The sequence below is a fragment of the Caretta caretta genome, chromosome 7, assembly GCF_965140235.1.
Source record: "Caretta caretta isolate rCarCar2 chromosome 7, rCarCar1.hap1, whole genome shotgun sequence".
Lineage (NCBI taxonomy): Eukaryota > Metazoa > Chordata > Testudines > Cheloniidae > Caretta > Caretta caretta.
The window spans coordinates 98,516,819-98,530,311 of NC_134212.1; the positions used below are offsets into that span (position 1 = coordinate 98,516,819).

The following is a 13,493-nucleotide window of genomic DNA, read 5'->3' on the forward strand; positions in this document are numbered from 1 at the left end:
TTTTCAGTCATCTAACAATATCTTTATATTCCAAAAATCAACAATGATGAAGTTTAAACTTGTCTACCATACATGCCGAGTACAATTTCCCCATAATATTGTGAACAAATTTTTGCTATACAGAGTGCAACCTAAATGTGCAGTTAAACAACAGACTAGAAAACCACTGTGAATTAATTAGCAATGCAAATTAAGAACACCAAATGCAGCCTTTAAAAATTGTATCTACATAGTATACTGGGGGAATTGTTGCAATGTGAGCACTACATTAAGTATTTAAATTGCTTGAAATACACAATTATCTGATAGTAATGTAGCACTAAAATTAGCCTGTTAAACAGTGATTAAACATTGTTCTTCCTATTAAAGGACCTTTTGCTGCATTTCTGAGCAGACTGTAGCATCTGACTGTAAAGTCGCATGATGCTTTGTTGCAGGGAAGAAAAGTCCATACTGATCTTGTGTGTATTTTTACAGCACACCATAAAAAGAGAGTGGAATCATTGATAGGTGTGAAAGCCAGGTAAGCAAATGACCCAATGACTTTCTTCCACCAGTTATTACTGCTTACTCTGAAGGAGGGGGGTGCTCATGTTTGTATTAGCATTACTTGTTTTTCCTTGTTAACACATGGAGAAAAATGTTGCTCCTTAGCTGTTATTCGCACCCCCTGTGGAACACCTGACTAGTAAGACAGCTGTATCGATCACAATCGATCATTCATTCAAAGCAAGTCAGATCCATCTTTTACCATCCAAATCGCGATGGGGGTGGCGGGAGAATATGCTCAGCTCCCATTACATTCTCCCTACATCAAAGCCACCCACAGAAGTCAGCATCTCGATGAGCTCAAAAGGTTAAAGGTAATTCCTCGTTCGCACCGCTCGGGCGCCACCTAGCCGGAATTAGGGCCCTGCACATTCACACAGGGCAGCGGCCCCACACGCTCCGGCTGCCCACGGGCTGGGGCTGCGTTGCCCTTGCTGAGCGGTAGGAGGAGAGGGGTTCGCTTGACTCTGTTGACGCTGTTCGCATCCCCTGGCTCCAACGGGCTCCTCCGGCTGCAGCGGGGGAGCAGAGGCAGCAGGTCCCCGCGGCGCCTGGGCGTGTGCAGCGGCAGGTTCGGCGGCCGGGGCCATGCGTGCCGGACCGACAAAAGCCTGGGGGAGCGAGGCGTGAGGAAAGGCGCCCAGAGGCGGAGAGCGAGGCGCGTACGCACAGATCCATCTTGAAGCGGTTTTGCCTCCCGCTGCCGCCGCCGCCGCCGCGCCAGGCTCGCCGAGATCACCGGGCGCTAGGGGATGCCAGCTCGCCTCCTCTTCCAATGTTTCACTGGGGCAAGTGGAAGAAAAGGATGGGAGCGACCACTTCTTCCTCCAAGAGACCCGTGTTCGATGAGAAGGAGGATGGTGAGTACCGTGCGGTCCCGCACTCGCTCCGGGCTGCCCCCGCCATTCCTTCCCCGGGCGGTCAGAACCTAGCGCGGTGCCCACCCAGAGCCCCTCGGCTCGGCCCGCGCCCAGCCGCCCAGGGGGGATTGCAAGTCACAGCCGGGGGTTGAGGAAGGCAACTTTTATTTCACAGGGATCGTTAACACAGCAGATCGGCTCTGCGTTGGGAGCGAAGAGAGCTAGGACAGATCTTTTCTGACGGGAAATTGCAGGCGCCTGTCTGGGGGAGAGACAGGCTCCAGGAACTTGGAGAAAGAGTTGTGAGAGGTGTGTGTGTACGAAAGGATTTTAAAGTCTATTCGGGGGGTGTTTGTGTAAAGCAAACTTCTTTGACAGTAAGTGCACAATGGACAACAGGAAAGCCAAACACACTAAAATAAGGTCTACCGTTGAAAGTGTCACAACCCCACCACTTTACTTCTCTGGGCTGAGAGATGATCAAAAGATGTGTGCAGCTGATACGGCAGAATCCCTAGTGTGCACACACGTGGTGGGTCATCTGTTGAATTTCCAGTTGCCTGACTGGTGCTGGAAAGAGCCGTCCTGCTTTAGCGGTAATTGGATTTGTCATTTATAATGTGTAAACCTATAATTTATTCAACATCTTGCAGTAGACCCATGAATATGGGAAGAAAGTTAACATGTGTGGATCATAGACTGCTCCCCAACCCCTTTCATACCAGAATTCTCACCTGGTCCTGGATCCTTCTGTCTATAGATTGTGAAAGTGCTGTGCTGTGCTGTGCTTTTTCCTCTTGCATCGTCAGCACGCAAATTGGTTAGTCTCTAAGGTGCCACAAGTACTCCTTTTCTTTTTGAGAATGTTTACCTGTCTGAGGAGAGGGGAGGTGGTGTACAGTGATTTTCAGATTTAAATGGAAAAAATCAAAAGTTAAAAGGAAGTGTGCATGTAACAGAAAACACACTAAAGAGAGGTTAAAAACCCTGCATGCTTCAATCTGAAAGGCAACAAATATAGTTCTAAGACAGTATTTTGATGCAGTTTTAGTGTCATGAACTTGAATGTTAGGAAATATTTCTTGGCGTTATTGGCCATATGAGAGAATAGCTTTCACAAAGCCATCAACATGAATGTTTCTTTTGTTAAACCAATGCCTCCAGTACATACATATGCACTATAGGTGGCAGAATGGGGTGTGCTTTGTTCACCTCCCCTGAGTAGTTTTCTTATCTAGATGCCACCCCCAGCTATCTTACAGTGGTTTACTGTGGGGGTAGTCTCCAACTGAAAAGCTGTTTGGGCAGTATTGAATCATGCTCAAATAAATTTGTTAGTCTCTAAGGTGCTACAAGTTCTCCTTTTTTTTTTTTTTTTTTTTTTGCGGATACAGACTAACAGGGCTGCTACTCTGAAACCTGCTAGTGTAATGAGGTCTTCCTTCACCCCCATCACAAGAGGAGCTCTCGTAGAGGGAGATTCACAGCCAGGAAGGTCTTGCAGAGAGATTGCTGGAACTCTGGTTGGGTAGAATGAGGGGGCCAGCACTACCTTGTCATTTCAATCTAGGACCAAAGTGTGAACAAGTTTGACTTCCAATTTACAGGTTTCAGAGTAGCAGCCGTGTTAGTCTGTATTTGCAAAAAGAAAAGGAGGACTTGTGGCACCTTAGAGACTAACAAATTTATTTGAGCATAAGCTTTCGTGAGCTACAGCTCACTTCATCGGATGCATTCAGTGGAAAATACAGTGGGGAGATTTATAAACATAGAGAACATGAAACAATGGGTGTTACCATACACACTGTAACCAGAGTGATCACTTAAGGTAAGCTATTACCAGCAGGAAAGTGTGTGTGTAGGGGGAACCTTTTGTAGTGATAATCAAGGTGGGCTATTTCCAGCAGTTGACAAGAACGTCTGAGGAACAGTGGGGGTTGGATGGGGGGAATAAACATGGGGAAATAGTTTTACTTTGTATAATGACCCATCCACTCCCAGTCTCTATTCAAGCCTAAATTAATTGTATCCAGTTTGCAAATTAATTCCAATTCAGCAGTCTCTCATTGGAGTCTGTTTCTGAAGTTTTTTTGTTGAAGAATTGCCACTTTTAGGTCTGTAATCGAGTGACCAGAGAGATTGAAGTGTTCTCCAACTGGTTTTTGAATGTTATAAAATTCTTGACGTCTGATTTGTGTCCATTTAGCTGGGAGTGCTGGTAGCGTAGGGCCTGAGGAGGGAGTCTACATAGCCAGACAATCCTGCTGTCAGGGTGCTAATACCTGAGGTGATGGGGCAACCAGGATTTCCAGGTTTATGGATCTTGGGTAGCAGATAGAATACCCCAGCTCGGGGTTCCAGGGGTGTGTCTGTGCTTATTTGTTCTTGTGCTTTTCAGGGAGTTGCTTGAGCAAATGCTGTAGTTTCTTTTGGTAACCCTCAGTGTGATCAGAGGGTAATGGCTTGTAGAAGGTGGTGTTGGAGAGCTGCCGAGCAGCCTCTTGTTCATATTCCAACCTATTCATGATGACAACAGCACCTCCTTTGTCAGCCTTTTTGATTATGATGTCAGAGTTGTTTCTGAGGCTGTGGATGGCATTGTGTTCTGTACGGCTGAGGTTATGGGGCAAGTGATGCTGCTTTTCCACAATTTCAGCCCGTTCACGTCAGCGGAAGCACTCTATGTAGAAGTCCAGTCTGTTGTTTCGACCTTCAGGAGGAGTCCACCCAGAATCCTTCTTTTTGTAGTCTTGGTAAGAAGCTCTCTGTGGGTTAGTATGTTGTTCAGAGGTGTGTTGGAAATATTCCTTTAGTCGGAGGTGTTGAAAATAGGATTCTAGGTCACCACAGAACTGTATCGTGTTCGTGGGAGTGGAGGGACAGAAGGAGAGGACCCGAGATAGGACAGATTCTTCTACTGGACTAACAGTATAGTTGGATAGATTAACAATATTGCTGGGTGGGTTAAGGGAACCACTGTTGTGGCTCCTTGTGGCATGTAGTAGTTTAGTGTCCTTTTTCTTTTGTAGAGAAGCAAAGTGTGTGTTATAAATGTCTTGTCTAGTTTTTGTAAAGTCCAGCCATGAGGAAGTTTGTTTGGAAGGTTGGTTTTTTATGAGAGTATCCAGTTTTGAGAGCTCGTTCTTAATCTTTCCTTGTTTTCTGTACAGGATGTTGATCAGGTGGTCCCACAGTTTCTTTGAGAGCGTGTGGCACAAGCTGTCAGCATAGTCTGTGTGGTATGTAGATTGTAATGGATTTTTTACCTTCAGTTCTTTTGGTATGATGTCCATCTGTTTGCATTTGGAAAGGAAGATGATGTCTGTCTGTATCTGTATGAGTTTTTTCATGAAGTTGATAAGATTTCCACTCCATACGGCTAAATTCAGTGCCTTGCATAATGACAGGTTTCAGAGTAGCAGCCATGTTAGTCTGCATTCGCAAAAAGAAAAGGAGTACTTGTGGCACCTTAGAGACTAACAAATTTATTTGAGCTTAAGCTTTCATGAGCTACAGCTCACTTCATCGGATGCATTCAGTGGAAAATACAGTGGGGAGATTTATATACATAGAGAACATGAAACAATGGGTGTTACCATACACACTGTAATCAGAGTGATCACTTAAAGTGAGCTATTACCAGCAGGAGAGCGGGGAGGGGGGAAACCTTTTGTAGTAATAATCAAGGTGGGCCATTTCCAACAGTTGACAAGAACGTCTGAGGAACAGTGGGGGGTGGGGGGGGGAGATAAACATGGGGAAATAGTTTTACTTTGTATAATGACCCATCGACTCCCAGTCTCTATTCAAGCCTAAATTAATTGTATCCAGTTTGCAAATTAATTCCAATTCAGCAGTCTCTCGTTGGAGTCTGTTTTTGAAGGTTGGACAATGGTGAGAATAAATTAGAGTGCAATATCTTAAAATTACATTCACTTCCATTTAGGTGATCATGCATTACTTCTTTACCTTGATTATCACTACAAAAGGTTCACCCCCACCCCCCACTCTCCTGCTGGTAATAGCGCACCTTAAGTGATCACTCTGGTTACAGTGTATATGGTAACACCCATTGTTTCATGTTCTCTGTGTATATAAATCTCCCCACTGTATTCTCCACTGAATGCATCCGATGAAGTGAGCTGTAGCTCACGAAAGCTTATGCTCAAATAAATTTGTTAGTCTCTAAGGTGCCACAAGTACTCCTCCCCCCTCCCTCAATTTACAGGCTCTAGGAGTACTGTGTAATTTCAGTCCTGTTATCTGAGCTTTCACAGATAAAAGGATGGATTAAGTCCTCAAAGCTGACACAACTGATAAATACATATTCTGTTAAGTAGCTGGGCAATGTGATTTTCACTATTCCTATTTGCATGCAGTGTGATAAGCAAGAATGAGCATACATAGAACCCAATCCTGCATGGTCATTCAAAGATGGAAATCCTATTTCAATTGGAGTGACTGACCCAGAGGGTTTGCAGGCCCTCTGCAAAGATAGGGTAGTTGTTAATCTCAAGAAATAATGCCTCATTTAAAAGAATAGAGAAGGAAAACAGAAGTTAGTGACGAGGCTTCTTTGCAATAACTAAAAATATGAAGCTTCAGCTTCTCGTGACACATGACATTCTGCCACGACCATGAGTAAGAGCAAAGCTCTGAAGATTGGACAATGGTGAGAATAAATTAGAGTACAATATCTTAAAATTACATTCACTTCCATTTAGGTGATCATACATTTCTTCTTAACCTTGAGGGACAATAAGTTTGAATGTTCCGTCATCTTGAAGTACTGTATGCTTGTCTTAATCACTAATATCTGGTTAATATTGTTCCAGATCTTAATACTGTTGATCTCAAAGAACTTTTAGCGGGCAGATTCTTCATGGATTTAAACTTCTTTGGAGCTCCAAAGAAGTTTAATAGGTTTAAGGCAGCACAGAGGTCCTGATTCAGAAAGGTCCTTAAGTGCATGACTAACTTTGAGCACATGAGCGCTCATGCTTAAAGTTAGGCACATGTTTAAGTATCTTGATGAATCAGAACCAGAATATGACCCAATTTTTTTTTTACTTCCCCAGTAACTGCTTTCAAGCACACCAGCCAGGGTTGTTTTCCTTGTATGTAACAATGTATAAACTCGTTAATAACTGCTAGAGTTGTCAGGGTGAAATAGTAGCTTACTGAAGTCAATGGCAAAACTCCCCCTGATGTCAGTAGGGCTAGAATTTCACACTAGAAACATTAGGTTCAGATTATTATTATGTATCTAGTGTGAACCCTCAGGGCACAATTTTGCCTTTATTTACATGAGTTGTTGCAAGGAGGAGGGAGAAAAAAATATTGTTTTTAACCTCTGAGGGTAGGACAAGAAGCAATGGGCTTACATCGCAGCAAGGGAGGGTTAGGTTGGACACTAGGAAAAACATCCTAACTGTCCGGGTGGTTAAGCACTAGAATTAATTGCCTAGGGAGGTTGTGGAATTCCATCATTGGAGATTTTTAAGAGCAGGTTAGACAAACACCTGTCAGGGATGGTGTAGATAATACTTGGTCCTGCCATCAGTGCTAGACTGGACTAGATGACTTCTTGAGGTCCCTTCCAGTCCTATGATTCTATGAATTTCTATTGATGTCGCCTGTGTAAGTGAGGTCAAAATTGAGGCTCTACTTTTGCTCTAGAACAGTAGTTTTAGATCTTTTTTTCCATTTGTATACTGCTAACAAATTTCAAATGGAGGTGCAGACCCCTTTGGAAATCTTAGTCTGCAGAGCCCTATGGGTCCACAGCTTGAAAACCACGGTTCTAAAAGATATACTAAGTATGAGAAAATTATATTAAAAAGGTAGCTAGTGATTATTGGCAAACAAGCCTTTACTAGCCAAAGTAATTAACATTGAAGAATTATTAACACTGGCATCTCTTTTGTATTATTAAAGAGTACAGAATGTAACTATTAGAATGCTACAGGTACAACATTACAACCAATTATCAAGCAGTGTTGTGGTGTGATTGGAATGTAAAGTAAGAGTGGTGTTGGGATTGATATTGCAAAATCTAGTAAAACCTAGTACATTTAACTGATTAGCTGTGTATGGGCCTGCTTATATGGCTGCTATGTCCATGGACTCGACTAGAATTTTTTGACGAAGGTAGGTGCAGGACTGGACCCATAGAAACACACTGTGTCCCATTTTGAATGTTAAGAGGTAACAAGAGCAATGAGTAAGACAATTGTAAAATGCTTTAGAAAGTCAGCTTCACAATATAGTTTAGAAGGCATTTTTTCTGAACAGACTCTATACCCTTAAAGAGAAAAGAAATCTTTCCAAGTGAGGAAACATTGCCCAAGAATGATTATAAATAAATAGGGTACTTACAAGCAGTGTTTTTATAACAGGATAGATGTATAAACATTTAAAGTGGTTTTTTTTTTTAAATCATTGCCTGTTTTTTTCTATCATTGCTTGTGTCAGGGTTCCTTCCCCACTCTGAATTCTAGGGTACAGATGTGGGGACCTGCATAAAAGACCCCCTAAGCTTATTCTTACCAGCTTAGGTTAAAAACTTCCCCAAGGTACAAACTTTGCCTTGTCCTTGAACAGTATGTTGCCACCACCAAGTGTTTTAAACAAAGAACAGGGAAAGAGACCACTTAGAGACATCTCCCCCCACCCCAAATATCCCCTTATTGGTCCTTTGGGTCAGGTGCCAGCCAGGTTAGCTGAGCTTCTTAACCCTTTACAGGTAACAGGATGTTGCCTCTGGCCAGGAGGGATTTTATAGCACTGTATACAGAAAGGTGATTACCCTTCCCTTTATATTTATGACAGCTTGTTAGCATATTCAGAGCAATTACAGTGTTGTTCTGGTGCACTCATATTTACTGGCATAGCATGGTTGCTATGGAGATCTCTTAAGGCATTCCGTTTACTTCCTGAAATAAAGAGCCAATTAATATTTCAATTTGATGTGAGATAATGTCAGTTATTCTTCATATATTATCACAATTGTCAGTTTAAAAAAAATCAGCAAAAAGTAGACTGGTATATGTTTCTAATGACAAAACTGTATATATGACAAGCATAATGAATTAAAGACATAGTTGTCTAAAATCAAAGGTGAAAGCTTAATATAAATAGAAAAACATCATACGTTCTGCCAGTTAATACAAAGTTTAGATTTTTTCTCCAGAGAAACCTGAATATCAGATTTTAAGACCAGAAGGGATCATTGTGATCATCTAGTCTGACCGCCTGCATAACACAGGTCATAGGACTTCCTTGAATTAATTATTGCTTCATGTCCAATAGCTGTGGTTGAACCAGAGCATTTCTTTTAGAAAAGATCTATTCTTAATTTTACAAAGTGTCCATTGATGGAGAATCCAGCACAACACTTAGTAATTTGTTCCAGTGGTTAATCATACTCCCTGTTAAAAAAAATTATGCCGTATTAAGAGTCTAAGTCTGTCTAGCGTCAGATTCCAGTCACTAGATCTTGTGATTCCTTTGTCTGCTATACTGAAGAATCCCCAACTGTCGTATTTCTCAAAAAGAAAAAGGAGTACTTTTGGCACCTTAGAGACTAACAAATTTATTTGAGCATAAGCTTTTCTTTTTGCGAATACAGACTAACACGGCTGCTACTCTGAAACCTGTCGTATTTCTGTTTCCCATGTAGGTACTTATAGACCGATCAAGTTACTCCCTAACCTTCTTTTTGACACACTAAATAGATTGAGCTCCTTGAGTCTTTCACTAGAAAGCATGTTTTCCAATCCTTTAATTATGCTTGTGGCTCTTCTCAAAATTCTCTCCAATTTTTCCAACATTTTTCTTTAATTGTTGATACCAGAACTAGATGCTGTATTCCAATAGCAGTCACACCAGTGACAAATACAGAGGTCATATAACCTCCCTACTCCTACTCGAGTTTTCCCTGTTCATACATCCAAAGATAGCATTAGCCCTTTTAGCCACAGCATCACATGGGGAGCTCATATTTGGCTAATTATTCACCACGACCCCAAAATCTTTTTCCAGGATACTGTCCCCCAAATAGGAAAATCAGCTAATATTTCTTAATAAATTTGTGTGTAGCCCAAGAAAAAACATGCTGTTGAATATAATCCAAACTGATATAGAAGTGATAAGGCAACTGCTTTTGATAAATCCACATTTTAGTCTTGTCCTTGATTACAACACACACTTACCCCTTTTCATGTTTTCCGGTTTAACCTTCAAAATGCTTCACAGTATTTCAATGTTATGCTCCAGCTATCTGTAAAGTTGGTCTTGAAAAGAAAGAAGTGTTCCTCATGCTTTGTGATTATTTACAAAAGCCAACAGACAGAACACATCCATAAAGCAATTGCTCTGCTCTGAAATAGTCAGATTTAAGTGCTATTATTTGTATAGAAAATTGGTTTGGCATCTACGATGCTTTCTAAAAATGTAGCAGCTTTAGCTACTTGTTATAGCTTTCCATCTGGAGAAGATTTTCAGTGATAATTTTCTGACAGAAAACAAGGTCTTCCCCAAATTGAACTGCACCATATATAGTATATTTTAGATTAATCAGAGGTTATTAATTGGTGTAGTCATATCTGACATGAACTCAACATTGTCAGGATTTCTAACTAACCTGGTGCAAACGCTCTTTCCCCCTCTAAATTGTTTTCAAAAATGAGATGTGGGGGACATTACCCAGAGTACAATCTGGACTGATGAACAGCTGTGTCCCCTCAATTCTCTAATCGGGATGTCTTTTACATTGCTTCGTCACAAGAACAACCACTCCTGGCCTGCTCGCACATAGCCTCCTCCCAGTTATACTGTATGAATGCTATAACCAGCCACTTGTGAATTACACTGCAGGGCAACTCCCAGTCCCAGACTTTCCCCAGAAATGTTGCATCTTGTACTGCCCAGAATACAAGCTCAATATCAAGTCAAGCTCATATCAAGCTCATATACAAGTAATACAAGCTCATATCAAGTCCATCATTTCATTAGTAGAAAATCATATGCACAAATACTGTTATCCCAAATGAAGTTTCCCAAACACTTCATCCAAGCACACTGGTTTAGATAAAACAATGAAAAAGTTTTATCTAACTACAGAAAGATAGATTTTAAGTCATTACAAATAATGAGGCATAAAAGTCAGAATTGGTTACAAAGAAATAAAAGGTAAAACACAACACCTAAAGTGAATTCAAAGCAAAGATCTTTCTCACCACAAGTTCCAACATTCTTATTGGCTGAATCTTTCAGTCAGGATCACTCCTGAGTCCAGTGCTGTTTCCTTTATTCTTCAAGTGTTGATGATTCTGTGCGTAGAGAGAAAGGGAGAGATGATTTGGGGCATCTGCTCTCTCCCCTTATAGTCATTTCTCTTGCTGAAGAATCATCTCCAGCTGAGGCTCAGAAGACAAAAAGTCTTTGAGGACAGGAACCTCAAGCTACTTTTTTGTCAAAAATGTAGATTTTTTGGCCCACATCATCTCTCCTGCCAAACAGTGGTCACTTAATGAGGTGATGGTCCATTTGATCTCGTTGACACCTGATTGAGGCATTGGCTAGCCTTTTGTCTCTGGGGAATATGTTTATGATTGCCCACCAGACAGGGGTGCTGAGAGCTATTGAAACAAACTGTAAACCGTGTATATAATGGAAATCATTTCAAGCCAGGGGTTGCGGCAACATCCCCCACTTCCCTAGTCCTGGAGGCATAAGTACTGGAACAGGTCTCCATAATATCACACAGTAGAACCTTATAACTTTACTTATAACTGTACAATGTTGCCACATGTATTTTACTAAGACAGTAATGATCAGCAAATCATGAGTTTTCAAATGACACCTCATGAGGCATACTTTGTACAAAGTTTTACCACAGTCCTCTAAAAGGGGTGAACATAGGGGTACACACTGTCACAGTATGAGAGTCTTCCATCCTTTACAATGAATCCAATTGTTTTTGAAGTAAAGAAAATTAAAAGAAAATACATGGGACTCCACATTCCCTATCAGAAACAGGAAAAAATATTATAACACTAAAATGTTAAAAAACATTGCGGGTGGCAAACTGAAGCACATAAAGGTTAGGAAATGTCAGGATTAAGGTTGTCTGTACAACCTTCATTCAGTCTTCCTGTGCTTATACATTATGATACACTTTTAAAATTACATGATCACGTTTTTCTACAGGACCTCTGGCTTGGACCTTAACCTCTCTGTGCTTCAGTTTCCTATCTGTACCTATCAGAAGTTTTCAAGGGCTTATAACTTTACCAAATTTGAGAAGTTTTTCCCTAGAACAACAAAATACACACCTTGACATCAGGGCCACTCCCTGCCCACCCGCCAAGTTTGAAGTCCCTGCTCCAAAACATGGAGGAGCTAGTGCTTTTCAATGAAACAGTTGTAAGAATTTTTAATATGGACAAAACATCAGAATTTCCCCTGATGTTGTTCTTAGATATGCTGAATCAGTGTTGCGCATATATATATATATATATGGCTGAGACCAACAGGAAAATTTTAGCTTGAATGTTTAAAGTTTGGCAAAGTTATAAGCAACTAAAGACAGGTTTTTATAAGTAGTAGGGTTGGGCAACCTTAACTATAGGAGGGGCTGCCTGCAGTACCTATAACAGAATGAGATATAAAAATTAACAGTATATTGTGTTTAACAGGGCACACTTCATCTCTGTTCTCAGATGCTGTAGGAACTCTCAGACTCACTCTGTAAAGTAGCAACTGCGTGTGATTTAGTTACATTCCCATTCTCAGTATAGGCCCATTCAGCAATATTGTTACAATGTTTCTCTACCTTCAGCCCCTTCCCACAAGGCCAGGGAAGAACAGAGGTGTCCTTTCCTTGAGCTTCTTGTTCACACTGAGCTCAGTCAGCCTTACTTTCTCCCTTCCTGTGTCCTTTTTATACCCCTCAGCCGATGGCCTAATTGGCTCACCCAGTCTCCCACCCTGATTAGCCAGTTAGCTTGCACATCCCTGTCAGCCTTCTCCAAGGGTGCTGCCGGAAGCCTAAGTGCTCAGTGGGCTAGCTCCTCACACCGTCACAGTCTTTTGTATAAAGTTATCTAAAAATGTCTGAAGAAGAACTGTGAAATGAACGTCCATCTTGGCTTCTCTGACAGCATCAAAATGGCTAACTAAAAGGAAGCTCGGGACATATCAATACATTTGGTGTAGTCAATTTAGCTGTCGATTCCTTCGTTTAACTTGAAATGATGAGGTATGAAGGCTTTTGTCTTTTGGGCACTGCATCTGAGGAGTACAAACTGAAATTAGAAATTGTAAAACTGGCCTAAGGGCTTTTAAAGCTAACGTCTAATTTTTTCTGCTACTCTTAGGAATTGCCTTGCTCTTAGGGTCTGATCCCAGGTTCACTGAAGTCCGTGGGACCTTTATAGTTGAATGGGGGGTAAGATCAGGTTTGTTTCTAGCTCATCTTATTTACCAAAATTAACCTTTTCTAATAAAGAGCGCAGTCCTGCACTCCACAGGCACAACTCTCATTGTCTACTCAGAAAAGCTTTCACTGTAGTCAATACTACAGGAAAAATCCTCAGATTAGGTTATATAGAATGTGGGGCTTTTTTCCTCAAAGGACAATCAGTATTTGAATTCCTTCAAACCAAGATCCACCTTACTGGAATAATTCAAGGGAATGGGGGGGGGGGGGGGGAGAAGGAGAAATGACCAAGGATCATTTATTAGGATAACAGAGAGCTAGCTTTTGAAGCTAGAAATGTCAGGCCAGTGAGCATATCCCACACATTTGATTTCCTGTCTTTGTAGGTGGAGGAAGAAGTGGGAGATAGAGCTTCTAGGCCTGTTTCATCTCTTTAGTGGCTAACTCTCCTTTTGAACTTTAAAGATCTTTGCTCTCTATCACAATTGTACAGATATTTTAATAAATATGTGGGGGTGGGGATGACTGAGAACGAGACTTTTCTCCTTATAACAGAAATAGCTAAACCATTTTTAAATATTGAAAAATATAGGTTTGGATTTTGAAAGAAGACCGAGGGAGTTAGTTTCCCAAATCTCACT

The 13,493-nt window shown here is 41.3% G+C and overlaps 1 protein-coding gene across 1 annotated transcript in view; it reads left to right on the forward strand.

Annotated features, from left to right (window-relative positions):
- The first annotated feature begins 999 nt into the window (after nt 1–999).
- Nucleotides 1,000–13,493, forward strand: part of STK32C (serine/threonine kinase 32C) — a 250,025-nt gene continuing 237,531 nt past the window's right edge. Inside the window, exon 1 of the mRNA XM_048856983.2 lies at nt 1,000–1,409. Coding sequence (XP_048712940.1) covers nt 1,325–1,409 — 85 coding nt within the window. The 5' untranslated portion in view covers nt 1,000–1,324. The remainder of the gene's footprint in view (nt 1,410–13,493) is intronic.